At 36.5% G+C, this 19,313-nt stretch overlaps 1 protein-coding gene and 1 long non-coding RNA gene across 2 annotated transcripts; both read right to left on the minus strand.

Annotated features, from left to right (window-relative positions):
• Positions 1–7,870: 7,870 nt before the first annotated feature.
• LOC143235248 (uncharacterized) lies at positions 7,871–9,429 on the minus strand. The gene is made up of 2 exons (XR_013018985.1): positions 9,205–9,429; positions 7,871–8,038 (listed from the first exon to the last, which is right to left on the minus strand). It is a non-coding gene; the product is annotated as an uncharacterized LOC143235248 (long non-coding RNA).
• A 6,564-nt stretch (positions 9,430–15,993) lies between these two features.
• Positions 15,994–18,670, minus strand: LOC143235252 (DNA-binding protein inhibitor ID-2-like). Its single transcript, XM_076473212.1, has 2 exons — positions 18,213–18,670; positions 15,994–16,719 (listed from the first exon to the last, which is right to left on the minus strand). Exons 1-2 carry the CDS (start codon positions 18,516–18,518, stop codon positions 16,645–16,647), a joined length of 381 nt encoding a protein of 126 aa, XP_076329327.1. The 5' UTR covers positions 18,519–18,670; the 3' UTR covers positions 15,994–16,644.
• Between the last annotated feature and the right edge of the window lie 643 nt (positions 18,671–19,313).

A 19,313-nucleotide genomic window follows, 5' to 3' on the forward strand; every position in this document is an offset into this window, starting at 1 on the left:
TCGCTCTTAACAGTTCATCTTGCCTGACGTGAGAGCAGGTTTAGTGGCGCCGACAGGTGGATGATGACGCCGATACATGGAGTATTTTCATCAAGAGAGAATGGCTAGATGAGTGAACGCCATATTTCTTACGCTCCACCTTTCTAAATAACCGCTAGAGGTGTGTGGAAACAATGCAGAGATTTGTTAACAGGACCAGTTTTGTTTTGTTCTTTTCGTCTCCGGGACTGTTCAATATTTATGAAAAAAACAACTTCAGACAAGGTCTCCTAGTGTCTTACGAAGCGAAACATTAATACGTAGCGTGTTATGAATATATTTGTAGAAGTGGGTGGTGACTTCTAACTCACGAGTAGGAAGTGAAATGATGTAATAACTTTTGGAATTATTCATAAGATGTTGGTTTGGGATTTTTTTTTTTTTTTTCAGAAGAGGTAGTTAGTAAAACTTAACTTATCACCAGTGAACAATAATCTATTAACTGTTAGCGGTGGGTGAGAAATAGAACCAGAACCATTATTTGTAAGTAATGGGTGAGAAATAGAATTATTACTTTTCAGTAGTGGATGACAAATAGAACTATTATTTGCCAGTTGTGGATAAGAAGTAGAACCATTATTTGTTAGTAGTGCGTGAAGAATAGAACCATTATTTGTAAGTAATGAATGAGAATAGAACAATTATTTGTAAGTAATGAATGAGAATAGAACCATTATTTGTAAGTAATGAATGAGAATAGAACCATTATTTGCCACTAGTGGGTGAGGAATAGAACCATTATTTGTAAGTAATGAATGAGAATAGAACCATTTTTTGTAAGTAATGGGTGAGCAGAAACCTATTATTTGTCAGCAATGTGGATGAAAAGTAGAACCATCATTTCTTAGTAGTGGGTGGAAATAGAACCAATAGTTATAGGTAGTGGGTGATAAATAGGTTTTATTTGTCAACAGTGGGTAATAAGCAGTAGGTGAGCAGTAAATGTTTATTTAAATTAGGAATAATTTATTATTTGTGAATTGTTAGTGGATAATAAAATCAAAATTTGTAAGTAATAGGTGAAGCGTATAAGCGTTTTTATGAATAGTAAGTGAGAAATTGAATCATCAGTTGTAAGTAGCGGAAAGTTGTGGACTGTTGTTTGTCAGTAGTGGTAGAGAAGTAGCACATTACTTGCCAGCATTAGCTCAGAAGCAGAACCACTACCTGCTGACATGATGGTAGTTGAAACTCGATGATTCACATGTTGTAATCCATGAGGACAAATATAACTAGTCATCAAATGAAGATTTTGAGAATATACGAAAATAATTATTTCGTTTGGAGTGATTGCGAAACGTTTAATGAAGGATTACTTGGTTTGAAATGGGATACTAAATGAATGGTTACTTACTTTGGTACAGGTGTCTCGGGGTGACGGTGATATATCAAATTAAGAATTATTTGAGTTGGTATAGGTATCTTGGGGTGACAGTGTTATAATCATTTAAGATTAGTTGGTTCGGTGTGGGTATCTTGGGGTGATAGTGATATAATAAATTAATATTATGTGGTTTGGTATTAAATGGAAATAAGAACTATTTGATTGTAGTTTTTTTTCTTAGGGTTTGGAACCAAATGTTTGGTGAAGATAGTTTTTCTCGGCATTCATTACTGACTTGAGGCAACAAAGATTTAATGTTGTTTTTTCCACCTATGCACGGGCTTTTACTGTTGTTGTTATTACATTTTACACGTATATAGTTCTAAAGGTGTTTAATTTAGAGAAACTTTTTTTATACTCCATGAAGAAATAAAAATATTTTAATTTTCGCTAGATAATCGGATATCTGAGATTTCACGTTGACCCTTCTCTCTCGTTTGCCAACATAACAACAACAAACAAACAAAAACAGAAACCAACAAAAAAAACTCTTGAGTGAGATTTTGACACGAGATAAAATAGTAGTTTAGAACCACATTCAAGACGCTTAATTAGCTCACTGGAAATAAACGTAACGCTTGAAAAAATATCAAAGAACATGTGAATATACAGATTCCAGAATAAATTAGGTTAAAAACCGTTGCCTAACAACAAATATCTTACCTACAACAAATGCATAGTTACTATTCCAGTGATGAATTATATGCGGTATTTTAAGAGATTTATTTGAGAAACAACTGTAACATGCATGTATGTTTCTACAGGATAACGAGTGACTTCTTTGTGTATATACAGTGCAGAGGAAACAGTGAATTGTTTGTATCTGTGCTGTACAGAGTAAAGAGTGTATCGTTTCTGTTTATGTTGTGCAGAGTAAAGTGTAAATTGTTTGTACCTTTACTGTGAAGAGTAAAGAGTGAATTGTTTCTGTTTACGTTGTGCAGAGTAAAGTGTGAATTGCTTGTACCTCAAGTGTGAAACATAAAGAGTGAATTGTTTGTATCTATGCTGTACAGAGTAAAGAATAACTTATGTTCACACTGAACAAGGTAGAGAGTGACTTGTGTCCGTATTCTGCAGGGTTAAGAGGGACTTGTGTCTGTACTCTGCAGGGTTAAGAGGGACTTGTGTCCGTCCTCTGCAGGGTAAAGAGTGACTTGTGTCTGTACTCTGCAGGGTTAAGAGCGACTTGTGTCTGTACTCTGCAGGGTAAAGAGGGACTTGTGTCCGTACTATGCAGGGTAAAGAGGGACTTGTGTCCGTACTCTGCAGGGTAAAGAGGGACTTGTGTCCGTACTCTGCAGGGTTAAGAGGGACTTGTGTCCGTACTCTGCAGGGTAAAGAGGGACTTGTGTCCGTACTCTGCAGGGTAAAGAGGGACTTGTGTCCGTACTCTGCAGGGTAAAGAGGGACTTGTGTCCGTACTCTGCAGGGTTAAGAGGGACTTGTGTCCGTACTATGCAAGGTAAAGAGGGACTTGTGTCCGTACTCTGCAGAATAAAGAGGGACTTGTGTCCGTACTCTGCAGGGTAAAGATGGACTTGTGTCTGTACTCTGCAGGGTTAAGAGGGACTTGTGTTCGTCCTCTGCAGGGTAAAGAGGGACTTGTGTCTGTACTCTGCAGGGTTAAGAGGGACTTGTGTCTGTACTCTGCAGGGTTAAGAGGGACTTGTGTCCGTACTCTGCAGGGTAAAGATGGACTTGTGTCTGTACTCTGCAGGGTTAAGAGGGACTTGTGTCCGTACTCTGCAGGGTAAAGATGGACTTGTGTCTGTACTCTGCAGGGTTAAGAGGGACTTGTGTCCGTACTCTGCAGGGTAAAGAGGGACTTGTGTCCGTACTATGCAAGGTGAAGAGTGAGTTGTATCTGTAATCTGCAGGCTAAAGAGTGTATTGTCTGTTTTGTTCTCCTTTTTATGGCACTGTATGGTATAGGTTGACTTGCTAGTGTCTTTACTAGTTTAGATATTATCTTGTCTGTTTTCTTATTCTTCTAGGTATTTTTTTTAGTTATTTGTGTATTTACTCTGCACAGTGTAGGTTTAATTGTATCCTTTTTCTATTGTGTTAAACAATGTATTGTCTGTTTCCTTATTCTTCTTAATATTGTTTGAGTTATCTGTGTGTTTACAATGCATGGTATAGCTTGATTTGTTTCTGACGCATATGAATTAATTGTGTATTAAAGTCCGTTTACATGGGCCCCCCACTGGTACAGCGGTATGTCTCCGGATTTACAACACTAAAATCAGGGGTTCGATTCCCCTCGGTGGGCTGAGCAGATAGCCCAATGTGGCTTTACTATAAGAAAAAAACTGTTCACATGAACTATTTTATACCACACTAACATTTTGTTGAGGTTCGAGGCGTAATGCTGTTGGACACGGTCCGTGGAAAATCCTGTTATTCTGTTACAGGAGCCAGACAAAACGTTGTGATTGCTCAATCTGGTCATTAGTTTTAACCTTGTGAAAACTATACCTGTGACTTGGTTGTTTAGCCCACGTCTCATAAATTGTGTTCCGTTTATAAGTTTATTTTCCAATTTCCTGTATATAACATACTCTAAAGCGTTGATCGCATGTAAATCGAAACTAAAACCTAATCCGTAACGTACAAGAAAACTCTCGCGGACTATTCCAGAAAATGCAAGCATTATTATGCCTACTTGTTTCAGGTACGGCCAAAGTCAACCACTTTCCGCATCATGAACGACTGCTTGATGACTGACTATATTATGGTGAAAGCCTAAAGCGCTTGATCACGTTGCACGTGCAGTATCCACGAGGAATTGGCAACTGTTTCCATAGAAACTGTTGTTATAGATGGCTCAAGTGCGACTCTTTCATTGTATGAAATCTGAGTCTTTTCATTGGAAAGAGTTGGAGGCGGGTAATGACTGTGCCTGTGGACTTCCGAGTTCCCACGGATAGCGACAGAAGAAGCCGCCATTACTGATATCTAAAACCAAGATTGTAGCGTAGCATTGAAGTCTTAATCAGTTCTCGGACAAAACCTGAGAGGGATTGTTAGTGGTAAAATAGCTTTCATGGTTTAGAATTAGTTATCTAAAACTCTATGTTAGTTTGACTTCGAAAAATCATCTTCACAACTCATTACACAATGGCTTTGGAGTGCATTTTAAAGTTTTATAGCATAGTCACTATGGAGAAACTACTACATTAGGATTAATAATCAAAACGATATTCTCCAACGATTTTAGAATGTTGTCACAGAAGTTTTATGTATTATTTTTGTTTGTCACGTTGTTTTGGTTAGTAAATAGCGTTCCAGACTCCGGATCGCTGGGCCCAAGGTTCGAGTATCGATATAACGCTCAACATTCTTCACTTTAGAAGCTTTACAAACACTATAGTCTATCCCGTTATCTAGCTGATAGTAACCGCGTGACTGGTGGGGCAGTTGATAATCTGTCATTCATATAATGACCAGCAGTTAAAAATTAGGTTGTAAACTAACAATCATACATGGCGTAATTAGAACTAACAGTATTTTATTCAGGTGTGTTAACTGTATAATTTGTTGTAAACGAGCTCATTAGAAATCAAAACATCGTTTAATTTTCACTTCCACTATCGGCAGAGTATAGGTTATGAATTTGGCAAATGGTTAAATCCGCAAGAATGTTTTACACACCACACAAACACTGTGAAAGCCACAAGATCATTCTTGATGAAACCAAATCAGACACTATCATAAGCACAGGATTATTGTTGGTGAAACCAGATGACACAGATCAAGTGCTACCATAATTATAGGACCGTTACTGATGAAAACAGATTAAACAGATCAAATTCTATCATTGTTGGTGAAACCAGATAATACAGATCAAATACTATCATAACCACAGAACAATTACTGATGAAACCAGATGATACAGATCAAATAGCATCATAACCAGATAACAATTACTAATGAAACCAGATGATACAGATCAAATAGTATCATAACCACAGAATAATTACTGATGAAACCAGAAGACACAGAACAATTACTGATGAAACCAGAAGACACAGATAAAATACTAATATAACCACAACTATTACTGATGAAACCAGAAGACACAGATAAAATACTAATATAACCACAACTATTACTGATGAAACCAGACGACACAGATCAAACAGTTTCATAACCACAGGACGATCACTGATGAAACTAGCTGATATAAATAAAACATTTTGATAACCACAGGACCGTTACAGGTGAAATCAAGTCAAACGCTAACATTATTGATTAAACTAAATTAAATAGTAACATTACTACAGGATGGTTTATAGTGAAAACATGTACAGATGGATGTCGAATTAGTAAGCCTAATTTCTACGAGAGACATATTAAATCTTTAAATTTCACTACTTATAAGAATTATCATTAAAGGTGTGACATCCACCCAGTCGTTTAATATATATAACCATCGGAAGTCCTTACTGATGATGCTAACTGAAGGACTTTGCTCGTTATTGTTAATGAATAAAACAATCGTATATATATTTGGCGCGTTATGTACCCAATAAATACTGGTTTCTAAAATGCTTTTGTTTGGAATTAAAGTAAATGAAAATCTCCCCAAAACTATAGTTAGCCTGACTTAATTCGACTGAATTAGTAGTTGCAATCAGGTACCAGGTAGAAGGTTGTAAATATAATAAAGTAACTTCAACCAAAGTTACTCCTTTACTAGGCTATTATGTAACAACTTGATACCGCTAGGGACCAGTCATAGTGGTTAGCGTGCTCGAACTGTAAGCTAGAAAATTCATGGTTCAAGTATCATTGCCGTAAAATCTCACTCCACACTTTGTATTTGTGTAATTTATCTCATTCTAGTTCAAAATTAGGGATGGCTTTGTGTTAATTACCCTGATGCAACTCAGTGCAAACCTTCTGAAGCAATATGATGAAATATTGTAACGTTCTTCAATTTATAAACAACATGGCACATGATGACACACTTCATCAGTTATCGCGTGAGCCACTAAAACCATGATGACAAACTTTATCAAAAACTTGTTTGTTTGACGGAGGGAAAGTGTGTAAATGTGTCAAGACCTTATCATTTTCTGCTCATGTGAACTTTTCTGCACATGTATATATATTTCTACGCTTGACTTGGATTGTAAATAGGACGGTAATTTTCTGAACAATTCTTGCTCTGCTGCCAACCGTAACAATTAGAAAAACAAAACAAAAACAGAAAGAGAGAATAGTAGTCAGTGTTGTGACAGCGAATAATAGGAGAGATATAATGATGACTAGGCGAAACCACTGTTCCATAAAAAGCCTTTCACACCAATTCAAACCTTTGTCCTCTTTGGATCCAGAGAACTGATTTCTATTTCATGGAACATTAAACCCATTCCATTATCCAGTTTTCTAGTGTTTCAGACTAAGACAGTGAAAATTGTAAACCTATACAATGTCATTCTTCCTTTTTCTTCTTTTAGCTAGCTGATTCATATCCGTTTACCGGCTGTCTTCAAGTTTTTGGATAAGATTGTTTCCGTCTCTTGTGTCCATGAACACAATACCTCTGTTCCACACTTGTGTACCCTTTGCACCTGTATTTATTGGCTGGTATCTGGAAGCTACCAAGGCACGTACTAGAACTTCGATACCGTAACTTCAAGTCGTAACCAAGCAACAGGGGCTGCAATTATAGTAGCCAGTGTAAATGAATAAAGAAAATACATATATCTAAACTAATTAAATATTAGATTAAATGTAACCTACCCATGACCTTCAATGTTCATCTCGTTAAAAGTGTTAACAAATCAGCTTGTTTAATGTGTAATTAGTCCGTTCTCATGCAGAATGTTAACAAATCACTTCGTTTAATGTGTAAACTAATCTGTTCGCGTAGAGTTTTAACGAGTCAGATGGTTTAGTGTGTAACTAACCAGTCCTTTCAGAATGTTAACAAATGAGCTGATTTGGTATGTAAGTAATCCACTCCTTCAGAGTGTTAACAAACTGGTTGGTTTAGTGTGTAAGTAAGTAATTTTATATTATGAAATAATTTTTGTCTGTTAATCTTACTATAGGTCTATAAGCGAAATGTTGAAATCATAGAGTTAATTTAAAAATAAATATGAAAATATTGAGATGACATATGAGTTATATACTCGATATATATTTTTTTCTCCTATAGTTTTCTACTTTAGTTCAGATTATTTTCCTTCTCACTTTGTTTTATTAGTTCATAATTACAAATATATCCTATGTAAAAGCTTGTTAGCAACATTCCTATTGAAAATGGTCATATCTTCAAGAAGATTCCTGGCGCGTGAGTGTTTTCTCACCAATATCTAAGTCCACGTGTATTTGAGCCGTTTTCTGTGACTTTACTAATCAGTGTCTTAGTGTTGACTTTGTTGGTTTTTTTTTAGCTTACTCCTATTCCTCGCCATCACACCTGGGCCGGTATTCTTTAACACTCTTTATTTCTGGCGACTAACTTCACGGTTTTGCATCATGAATAAAGTAACTCAAGCGAGAAGTTACAACAAAACACCAAGTCAGTGGCTCCTGGTGGGGAGAAATCTCACGCTCTTCTTGTACTTCCATCACTATACCAGCTGCACGTTCTTCTTTCTGTCAATATAATTATAACATGTGCTGTCATACACTGAATACAGTAACTTAATCACCTGAAATTAACATGTTATTCATTGTACCGTAAAAGTGGCTTTATTAATATAGTAGACCTGTACGATCGACCATTGCACCAAGGCTTATCTTAACTAATAAAATACCCCTGGTGGGGGTGAACAATATAACTTTAGGAAGGACGTAGAAACATGGGCAAAAGCAATAAAAAAAAAGAGAAGACATTAAACTTAAGCAGAAGTCGGTTTGATCCTCTGTTTTCTACTTTAACCCTTAATTTTTAGATTTGCTTTTTTTTTACTGATCTGTGTATATCTATCGTTAGACCTAGTCGCGAATGTTGTCTTGTGTATGACTGAAAATGTTGGACTTTTACTGTTTGTTGTTTGTTTGTTTTTGGAATTTCGCACAAAGCTACTCGAAGGCTATCTGTGCTAGCCGTCCCTAATTTAGCAGTGTAAAACTAGAGGGAAGGCAGCTGGTCATCACCATCCACCGCCAACTCTTGGGTTACTCTTTTATCAACGAAAAGTGGGATTAACCGTCACATTATAACGTCCCCACGGCTGGGAGGGCGAGCATGTTTGGCGCGACGCGGGCGCGAACCCGCGACCCTCGGATTACAAGTCGCACGCCTTAACGCGCATGGCCATGCCGGGCCTGGACTTTTACTATGACGTAAATTATATTAGAATGTAGTTGATCCGGGCTTTTACTGTCACGTAAATGATACAATAACTTACATGATTCGGTGTCATATTTTACTGTGGCATGAATAATACTAAAACTTAGTTGATACAGGCTTTTATTTTACTGTAAGATAAATAAGGGCTCAGTTGACTATGTCTTGTTATTTACTGAACTGTACATGTATGACATTTATGTGCTATGTTAACCTGTGACTGAGTTAGTTGTATCTCCTACCGGTTGACGTGTTAACTGAAGCATATGACAGTAAAAATAAAATACCGTCTTATTTTAAAAACTGCCAAGAGAATAATTTCAGCTCTCTATCTTTCTGTCTTTTTCTTTTGAGAAATTATTAATTTAACTGATAGTAAAAATTAATGTTGTTTCGGTACTAATTGAACTTGTTGCCGTAAATTATCAAACACTCATTGACGATTAAGATATATCTTGCATATCATTACCTTGTGGCGTCATGACTCCAAAGCGTACCCAACAATCTTCCACTCAATAAACACATAATGGTCCTATTATGTTAACAAATACAACTTCTATTTTGAAGGATACTAGCAAGAGATCGTAAAATTCCTCTCTGCTCTGGTTTACAGTTTGAAGTCAATAAAACCGCCATGTCTCTCTCACAGCATACTAGATGTTGCCCAAACCACAGCACAAGTTAAGTTGTTAAGTAGGTTACTAGCCGTGACCACGTGACTGACGACTCTGTCAATTAGTACAAAAAAGAAAAACTGTATATTTTTTTACTGTACGTACGTAAGTAATATTATGACTTGTTCCTTACTGCGTTATACGTGAGTGATATTATAACTTGTTCCTTACTGCGTTATACGTGAGTGATATTATAACTTGTTCCTTACTGCGTTATACGTAAGTGATATTATAACTTGTTCCTTACTGTGTTATACGTAAGTGATATTATGACTTGTTCCTTACTGCGTTATACGTATGTTATATTTGAATGTGATATGAATCCTTGATTTTGTTGGTTTCGTCTCCACTAAAATTCATGGTTCTGTGCGTCCTCTTCTCTTAACATAGTGTTTATTTCACCTCGTTGCTACAAGATGTTTTCTACAAATTTTGTTTCCTCTTCCCGCCACAAAATGTCTCTTTTTAACTTTGTTACTAGAAGTGGTTTCTTCTCCCGTCTACAAAATGTCTCTTTTACCTCGTTAATACCAATTACCGTTTCCTCTCCCCACTACTAAGTGTCTTTTGACATTTTGTTATAAGTTGTTTTCTCTCCCCTGTACATGATCCCTCTTTTACCTTCAGGAAACACAAGTTGTTGTTTTTCCTTCCCCCTCTACACAGTGTTTTTCTAATTGTTTGATAACTCAAACTGGTTCCTCTTCTCGCTACATAGTATCTCTTTTTACCTCGTTGGGGTTTGTTTTACCTTATAGCTACAAGTTGTTTCCTCTCCCCTTTATATAGTGTATTTTTTATCTCGTTTCGACAAGTTGTGTATCTCCTCTCCACAAAGTGTCTTTTACCTCTTTGCTACAAATTCTGACCTCTCCCCTCTCCATAGTGTGTCTTTAACGTTGTTGCTACAGGTTGTTTCCTCTACCACGTACATGGTGTCTGTTTCTCCTCATGGCTACAAACTGTTTCCTCTTCCCTCTACGTAATGTCTCTTTTGCTTCGTAGATATAAAATATTTCTTGCTCTTTCCTGTGTATAATGTATGTTTTATCCAGTTGATATAGAAGTTGTTTCCTATCTCGTCTACACAATGTCTGTTTTACCTCATTGCTACAAGTTGGTTCCTCACCCCTATACATAGTATCTCTTTTACCTCGATTATACACGTTTTTCCCTCAACTCTCTGTTTTACCAAGTTGTTTCTTCTCCATTCTACAAAGTCTCTGTTTTACCTCGTTGCTGCATTTGTTTCTCTCCTCTCTTTACCTCCTTTATACAAGTTGTTTATTTCTTCTCTGTATAGCGTCTGTTCCTCATCTTGATTACTTGTTTCTGCTTTTGTGTACAAGAAATTCTGACAAAGTTAGTAGTCTTCAAAATAGCAGACGATAACATTTGTATGACACACACATACTTTGATGTGCCATATTTTGTGTTAAGGACTAGTTGAATGTACGACATTCTCAGTCTTTCTAAATACGTAATTATGTAATTTACTTATTAACTTATTGTTTGTCTGCTTTAACGCAAAACTATCTACGCTTTGTCCATAATGGGAAATCAAACCTCAAAGTTTAGCGTTGTAAGTCGATAAACTTACTGCTAACTCTCTGGAGTGAAATATCAATTGATCATATAATAATGTGAATCTTTATGATATTACAAATTTTGTGTCAAAGGTTTTTTTCTGATCTAGTGATTATTGGTTTTATTTTTCACTTCTTTTTCTTAATTTTGGAATTACTGGTATGTCTAGATACTGGCTTTATAGAGTTTGTATACAACATACTGCGTGTATAACCATTATTTTTGTCTGTTACAGAACCCCCCCATATGAATAACACACTAAAGAAAAAATTCTTGAAGGGATCATGTCATCAACTGTTCAGTTAATCCCGCTAATCCTGGGATCCCTGTCTGTATCAGATACTTCTTCTGCACGAATCGCCAATGTACTGAGACACGATGGGAAGGGCGATGACGTATTGTACATTTTTGTGAACGGTAAACAACTTTAACGTCACACAATAAGAAGACATTACTATTTGTTACGAAACAAGACAGCGTTGTGTATCAAAAAGTTTCAGTATCAATATAGTTTAGTTTTACTTCTGGTAAATTCCGTGAGAGAGCCGCAAATAAACAAAAATGAAAATATGTTTATCTCATATCATGTGACCTGGTGCGGAACTCCGGATGGTTCAACATTTGGCTTGAGAACACATGCCAGTAAAATTAGGGCTCGATCCACGAGGTTATCATAGTACAGTTCAGACTACCCATTGGGCAACTTTGTACTTAATCAAAATTTGTTTCGTATCTACTTGTGTTAACAATATTTGACCTTTCCCCCATTCAACCCCCATAAAACAACAACAACAAAATAAAACAGGATATACTGTGTATGGATATTGGACATACACACGAGGAACGACATAACGTATGATCAAGAATAACTAAACAGCGCACTCAATCCTATGACATCAAACAATTCATTAAAAAAAAAAACAGAAGATCTGAGATGATTTTTCCGGTGGAGTAAACCAACAAAGAAGACATAAGAAATTAGTCACGTGATCACGGCAGCTGTCCATTTTAAACTGTTAGCAGAAGCAAAAACTTTCAGGTGTCCAAGAAGTATGACCACGTGGTTCTGCTTTAGATGGCTTAATAGTTGTCCACATTGGGTACAAGCTTGTTAGAGCCTTGCATTCGTTTCTCATTCTTTCTTGAGGACAACACCTGGCAGAATCGAAGAGCTTTGTTCCGTAGCTCACGTGCCTCTATGAGTAATTATATACAAGGAGATCTTGTGACCACTCCAAGGGTGATGTCATGGAGAGATCAGATGTTATATTGGAACATATATTACATATGCAGAATCTCTCATCGGTCACATATTTAAACCTAGCTTTGCAAAAGTAAAACCAGACAGACAAGGTTGATCGCTTTAATTTTTATTCATCTATTCCAAATTTACGATAAACAAGAAGGCCTATAAAATATTTATTGGCACTGATGCAAATAAAAAAATAATTAACTTTTATTGGGCCAAAGCTATACTGGTCGTTAAGAAAGGATAAAACAATTTTGTTCACTCATGTAACTACACTGTTATATATTAACAACTTTAACAATCCATCACAACTTGTTCGGTTTGGTAATCCACAGCTCCCTGAATTTGGTAACCCATCACTCCCTGGTTCTACTACCTACATTCTCGTAATCTGTTGATGTAATTTTATGCAGCGGTAGCTACGTACATGAGAGGTCGTAATAAGGCTACAGAGTAGTTAGTGGCTTTGAGCTCGAGACATTCATTCAAAAGCATTTAATGTCTATGCGATGAGCTTTTAAAACGTTATTAGCTTTCAATTGTGTGTATGGGTCTTATAAAAATGTCACAGCTGTCAACTAAAAGACTTTGGTCGTGATTAAGTACATTAATAAAAAGGGTCTGACATCCCGAGTCCAAAACTAATTAAACCTCAAATCTGAAAAGAGGTGATAAAGCCACGACTTTCAAGTTTGTACTTGAAACAAACAAACAACTCAGAGTCGTTGCAAAAGCCCAGCTAAAACTTGTGGCCAGTTGATAAAGTTAGTTAACGGGATTAGTTTGTGAACTTTCTAAATGTGGTCAGTTGATAAATGTAGTTAATGTGATTAGTTTGTGAACTTTCTAAATGTGGTCAGTTGATAAATGTAGTTAATGTGATTAGTTTGTGAACTTTCTAAATGTGGTCAGTTGATAAAGTTTTATTACTCAACCCCGTCGATAGCACTGAGGAAAACCAAAAAAAATAATTATATTTTGTTGTGAACAATTACTTAATAGTTTTTACTTCGATATGAGAGGTTTATATTTTATACGTATATCGTTTAACAGCGGCATTTTTACACATGAACAAAGTTATCGGTGTACGTGAAATGTTACTATTTATGATAAACAATGTGACGTCACCAAGCATAACTCGTGTATAAATAAATTCCAAAGATTAGGCGCTCTCAGAAGACTATTATAGATGGGTGAAAACTTACCTAAACTTAAATCACTGTAATAGAACTACAAACATTAGCTGAATAACTTTAAAGCATTGTGATTACAATAAACACATACAAACCAAGCTTCTGTAGCATCGATAAATGCAAACATATATATTTCCTTTTGTTTAATAATGGACTCATCTTTAAAGTAGAAGTTATGAGTATATGAATTTTTATTTTGTTCCCTTTTCCTCTAGTGTATAAGCTATATATATATATATCTGTGATTTTATATTTGGCCCCTCATTTCAAATAAACTAACGGAAGACGATGACGGAGTGCGAGAGTGTAGGTAATTATATAATCTAGAGACTCAACAACACGTAACCGTTGTTCCCTTTATGTGTAGGGCCTTTCATCAAAAGGTTTCCCTCGCTGGTTAACTGTCTTCTACATACCGGCGAGCTGCTTGGCCGATTCTCAAGGAACACCTGCTTTTCTAAGGCTAGTCCTTTCTTTTACCTGGCCGACGGTTCCACACGTGCGACGCGTTCTCGCACGGGTAGATTCGCGTTATTCACCTTTGCCACCATCTGGCAAGGAAACGTACTCTCGATAATGCACGTAGAATTGTAGTGCTACGAGTCTCGTTTTTATGTCGTATTCATAACTCTCAAAATGAACTATTAATGATTCTTGGAGATGTTTCCCGTATAAAAAGGTCACGGCAGGCCCTTACTTAGATCTTATAAGTCGAGAAATTCGAACAAAACGACAGCTGTGTTCGATAAAAACTATCTCAATGTTCACCGTGTGGGTTCCCATCACAGCCAGGTTTCTCTGACATCTGTTGATGGTGTGGACAAGACGATGTGACACAACAGTAGACATCAAGCTGTTTAAACAGCCAGGACAAACTAGAAACGTATTTATTTAAGATTCTTATTCTGAACAAGAGAATGTTATATGCAACTGTCGCTACAAGCAATTTAGAAACAATGAAAATACCAATCAAAACAGAACCTTCCTCAAAAAGTCTAACACTGGATTTAGGCCAGACACCACTACCAGTTCTGTTGTAGTATACAAAGATGTATTTTCAAAACCACGAGTATATATGTATTTATATTACACACACAGTCTAGAATTCTTACAACGTTCTGTAGAAACTCTAGTGGTTTGTTATAATAGCTGGACTAAGTTACTTTTGTAATCTTCGGCGTACTGAAAACTGCGCGTGATAAATTAAGTCTTCCAACTTTATGGTTTAATAAAGTTGTGCGTTTAGTGTCTGAAAGTTTTACGTTGTCCACAAACCAAAGTTTGTTCTCACATTTTTTTTTTTACACAATTTAAACTCAAACGTAATTATCTTTATTAATTACAATATATTTAGTGGAACACTATCGGACGATATATACCTATTTCTGTTGAAGTACAAGCAACAATGTTCGAACTTTACCTACGTGCTCTCGGAATTTACGGTACCGCATCCAAACAACACTATCTGACCGATTGAAATAAATCAGTTTCTGTGAACCCGTCTCTCGCAATATAACTCACCTCTGTTTGCATTTTTAGTATTTCATAGAAATTAAATAACATCATCTTACATCTTCTGAGTAAAAAAAAATAAATTGAAACTTAGGATTTACGAAAGGCCGTTCCTAATTTTTAATTACCGACCAGCAACACCCGTTGCCTCAAGACTTTGAACATAATTTAAATGACAGAACTGATTCTCTAATATATAACGCCCGCAACCCAAAGTGGGAAGAGTTTACATTTCGAACCCTAGAGCTTTCGATAATGAAATTCTTTGGATGATTTTTTTTTTTGTTTGGTTTTGGAATTTCGCACAAAGCTACTCGAGGGCTATCTGTGCTAGCCGTCCCTAATTTAGCAGTGTAAGTCTAGAGGGAAGGCAGCTAGTCATCACCACCCACCGCCAACTCTTGGGCTACTCTTTTACCAACGAATAGTGGGATTGACCGTCACATTATAACGCCCCCACGGCTGGGAGGGCGAGCATGTTTGGCGCGACTCGGGCGCGAACCCGCGACCCTCAGATTACGAAGCGCACGCCTTAACGCGCTAGGCCAGAATTCTTTGGAATCAAATTTCAAATATCCCAAGAATTTCTCAGAGGCCACACCTACTTATTATTAATCGTTTAAATATCCACCAACCAGTGATTATAAAGGTATTTGAATAATTAATTGGATTTTATTTTAGTTGTTAGTCCTCCTTCACAATCTTCAATTTTATTCTGAAATCACATGGACAATGTTTATTTTATAATGTGTTTGTCCTCAACTAACCCTGAATTACTTCTTGTAACAGAGCAGTCCGTGTAAACCAAGTGATTGACAGACATAATATTTTGTTTTTAACTGCAGCGTGTATAGCTTTGCTGGAAGAAAAATACACATTAATCATGGAAAATTAATCCCTAAATTTCGCCGATAACGAAATACTGAAGTAAGTACAGTTGTACGTATTACCCATCGTTATATACTCTGCCCATCACTCTTTTATACGTGTGATGTTGCACTGCTGTTAGTGTTTATGTACGTATAGCACAACATACAACTAAGGAAGTTTCAAATATTTATTTTTTTCACTTTCTTAAATCTTTCTTTGACCTAACTACACGTATATACATAAACACTTGGCAGTTTGCCAGCGATTTTTATCACAAACATTGTACATGGTAAACAAGTAAAGGATTTCGATAATAACATGAGGTACAAGTTAACCCCGTGATATCCTGTACAAAGATCAAAAGTGCTGCGATGGTATACCGTACAAAGTGTACACACCAATTAATATTCACACATTTTTACAGAGCTTAAACGAATGAAATAATCACAGTTCCGGGCTTGTATTTCACATCATGACGTTACTTTTGTGACCACATTTCACTCTCAAAAAGAAATACACAAGAATCGCGACGCAAAGAAATTAAAAACGTAAGTAAGCAGATAAAATAAAACTGCCACATTAAAAGTTCTACAAGGTGTGTTTTGTTATATATATACATGTTCCCTGTTAAACCTTCTGGACCACCATTGACACCCATAGCTCTGTACCCTGTTGATAAGTTTACAGTATTGTGTCGCTTGACGTCATACAAATAGATCTTGTCATCATCACAGGTGATACGTCACATCCTTAGCTCGTGCAATACTCTCTAGGACTAGTAATAAGTTTCTTCGAAACCAAGGCCAAACTCGATCAAAGTGGGTCTAACAAGAAACGGGCCTCTTCGGCCCGATAACAAGGTCGCTGAGGTAACTTGGTGCCTTTTCGGGGTGAATCGCCTGAAATCAGAAAACGAAGAAATATAACACCTACATGATAAGTTGGTTTGTCTACCTTACGTAATATACTAACATAGGGGTGACAACAGCTGTTACGGTCTTTCAGGTCCTCGATAAACCAGTGCATAATATAGTTACAACCCTAGGCTTCTTAGAGATATGCATCTTGATATATAGACAAACTACAGTTTCATGTCGTCGTATACGTGATGTGGCCTGTAAGTCTGCACAGAAATTGTGGGGTTAAACATTTGTATGATGTCGTTGTGGTAGATTATCAAACAAAGATTACAACAACTATAAACTGGTAGTGATCCCAAAGTACGGTGGTAGATATACAAATTTTGGGGTTAAATGTTTGTGTGATATCGTTGTGGTTTATTATCACACAAACACTACAATAAACATAAGCAGCTGGAACTAGCAACGTGTTCAAGACAAGAGCTAGTGTTTCTATATTCTGCAAGTAAGATGGACTATATTGTTTATTTATTGTTACTTTTATTAACAATGCTGATTATACTATTTAATATATCTAACGTCATTACATTTAAAGTTTTATATTATAATTATGGAGATTATTTTGTGTTGTTAGCTTAACATATGTATTTATGACTGACCCAAATTTTCTAAACTGGCCAAACTATATTGTATACTATTGGGATAACGGCCAAAACTATTGTTAAAAGTGAGGGTTCCATCTGATGAAATATTGTATTCTATTCTTTAAAAGTAGAAACGTATACTCAGCTATGCTGGTAGCTGGAGTGATATTTAGATTTGCTCTACTTTTAAGTACATTTCTTGTACTGATCAGAAATTATTATTAAATTTAATATAAAGGTTATACAAGTTGTACGATCTCCTACAACCACTCTAAGGAGATGAAAGTTTTAGGATTAAACAACTGAATGATATCATTATGATTACAAACTGCAGGCTGGTTAAACTGTTGAGTTTTGAGGGGTAGCATATCCTTACACACGTGTGATAATGAACGATTTATTAAGTTCAGAAGTTTGAATAAGAGTAAAGCAAAATCTGATGTTTATATTGAAAATTCACAGATAACATTCCGGACAACATTCGAAACAAACAATGCAAAATATCATACCCTAGAAGTAACGAAGTTGAATTAATTTTTCCTAAACTATTTTTTGCACCAAGTTGCTTGTGGATTCGCTACCTACAATCCCAAGATATAAATATCACTAATTCCTATTAATCACAGTAGTTACTCGCACGTATTTTATACAGATATACAGTGAATTCAAACTGTTTGGTTTGATTTTTACATCGACTGTTGTGGAAGGGGGGGACAATTACTTAAAGTGATACAACATGGGGATCTCAGTGCGAGCGAACTGTTTAGGAACAAGTCAGTCAGTTTAAGGGTTAACTGATTCAAGTGAGTGTGGCTTAAAAGAAAATGTGACTGGCATTTTAAAAATACAGCCAACAGATCCCCAACTACAACAGCGCTACAAACGTACCTCATGAGCAGCGCAGGGATTACTCGAAGAAGAAAGAACGCCGAGCGGCTGCCGGCTCGGACTTTTGACGGTTCTTGTAGGTCTGGATGCCGGGTGAGTTTCCAGAGCAATCTGTAGATCTACGATGTAGTCGATCACATTCTGGATTATTTCGAGTTTCGAAAGCCTCTTGTTTCTCGGCATGTTGGGAACCAACTCCTTCAGTTTGGTGAGAAGTTGGTGCATTTCGTCCTGAATTCCCTCACGGTCTCTCCTTGATGGTTTACCAACTTTATTACAACTGGAAGTATCAGTTGTGGCCTTCATGTTGATGACAAAATTTCTTCAAAAGTGTTTCACTTATCCTAGTAACCTCAGACGATAAAAACAGTAATAACCAATATCAGAACAACTTCCAAACACCCACTTCTCACTCAATACTAATATGTGCCACTTATTCAACAGTGCCGGTTATAAATAAGCGGCAGTACGCAGAATCGCACTGGTAGCGAATAGAAAGTCAGAACTTTCGTATCTAGTAGTTGGTAAATAGGAGAGAAGGCGGAGCTTAAGTAAATCCAGAACAGGTGGCCAATCGCAGGTTCAGAACAACGTTACAATCACTGCCATGTTTCCATTACTTGGAGCTGCTGCCATCTGTCGTTAATCACTTGAAACAGTAGCACTTAGTGAGATTATTTCAAGCCTTGATTTCGTCGAATTTTTCAGAATAAATTTATATAGCGTAATAGTTGTATTCGTCCCTATCGACCAGCTGAATGTTTTGTCCAATATTACTGACATCGAAATTAAAGTGTTCAGTATTATACTGATAAAATCTACTTGATGTGTTATATTTATAGTTTTGAAGAAAGGTTGGTATCGTTTTTGTGGAACAGAAAATCGGGATGTGAAAATGATTAAAAAACCGCTACATTTTTGTCAGCACATTTGGATCAGAAACAGTGATTTTTTTCCTTTTTCAGCCCAGAAACAACCTTTTAATCACCAGAAAGTCAGATGTTAAATAATAAAAGTAAGAGCATTATCTCTACTGTCATCATCCGAACAGTAATTCAGAACACTAGTAGTTTAACAGAAGTTCGTGAGGTGCTATTACTG

This window comes from Tachypleus tridentatus, chromosome 12, assembly GCF_004210375.1.
Source record: "Tachypleus tridentatus isolate NWPU-2018 chromosome 12, ASM421037v1, whole genome shotgun sequence".
In the NCBI taxonomy this organism is placed as follows: Eukaryota; Metazoa; Arthropoda; class Merostomata; order Xiphosura; family Limulidae; genus Tachypleus; species Tachypleus tridentatus.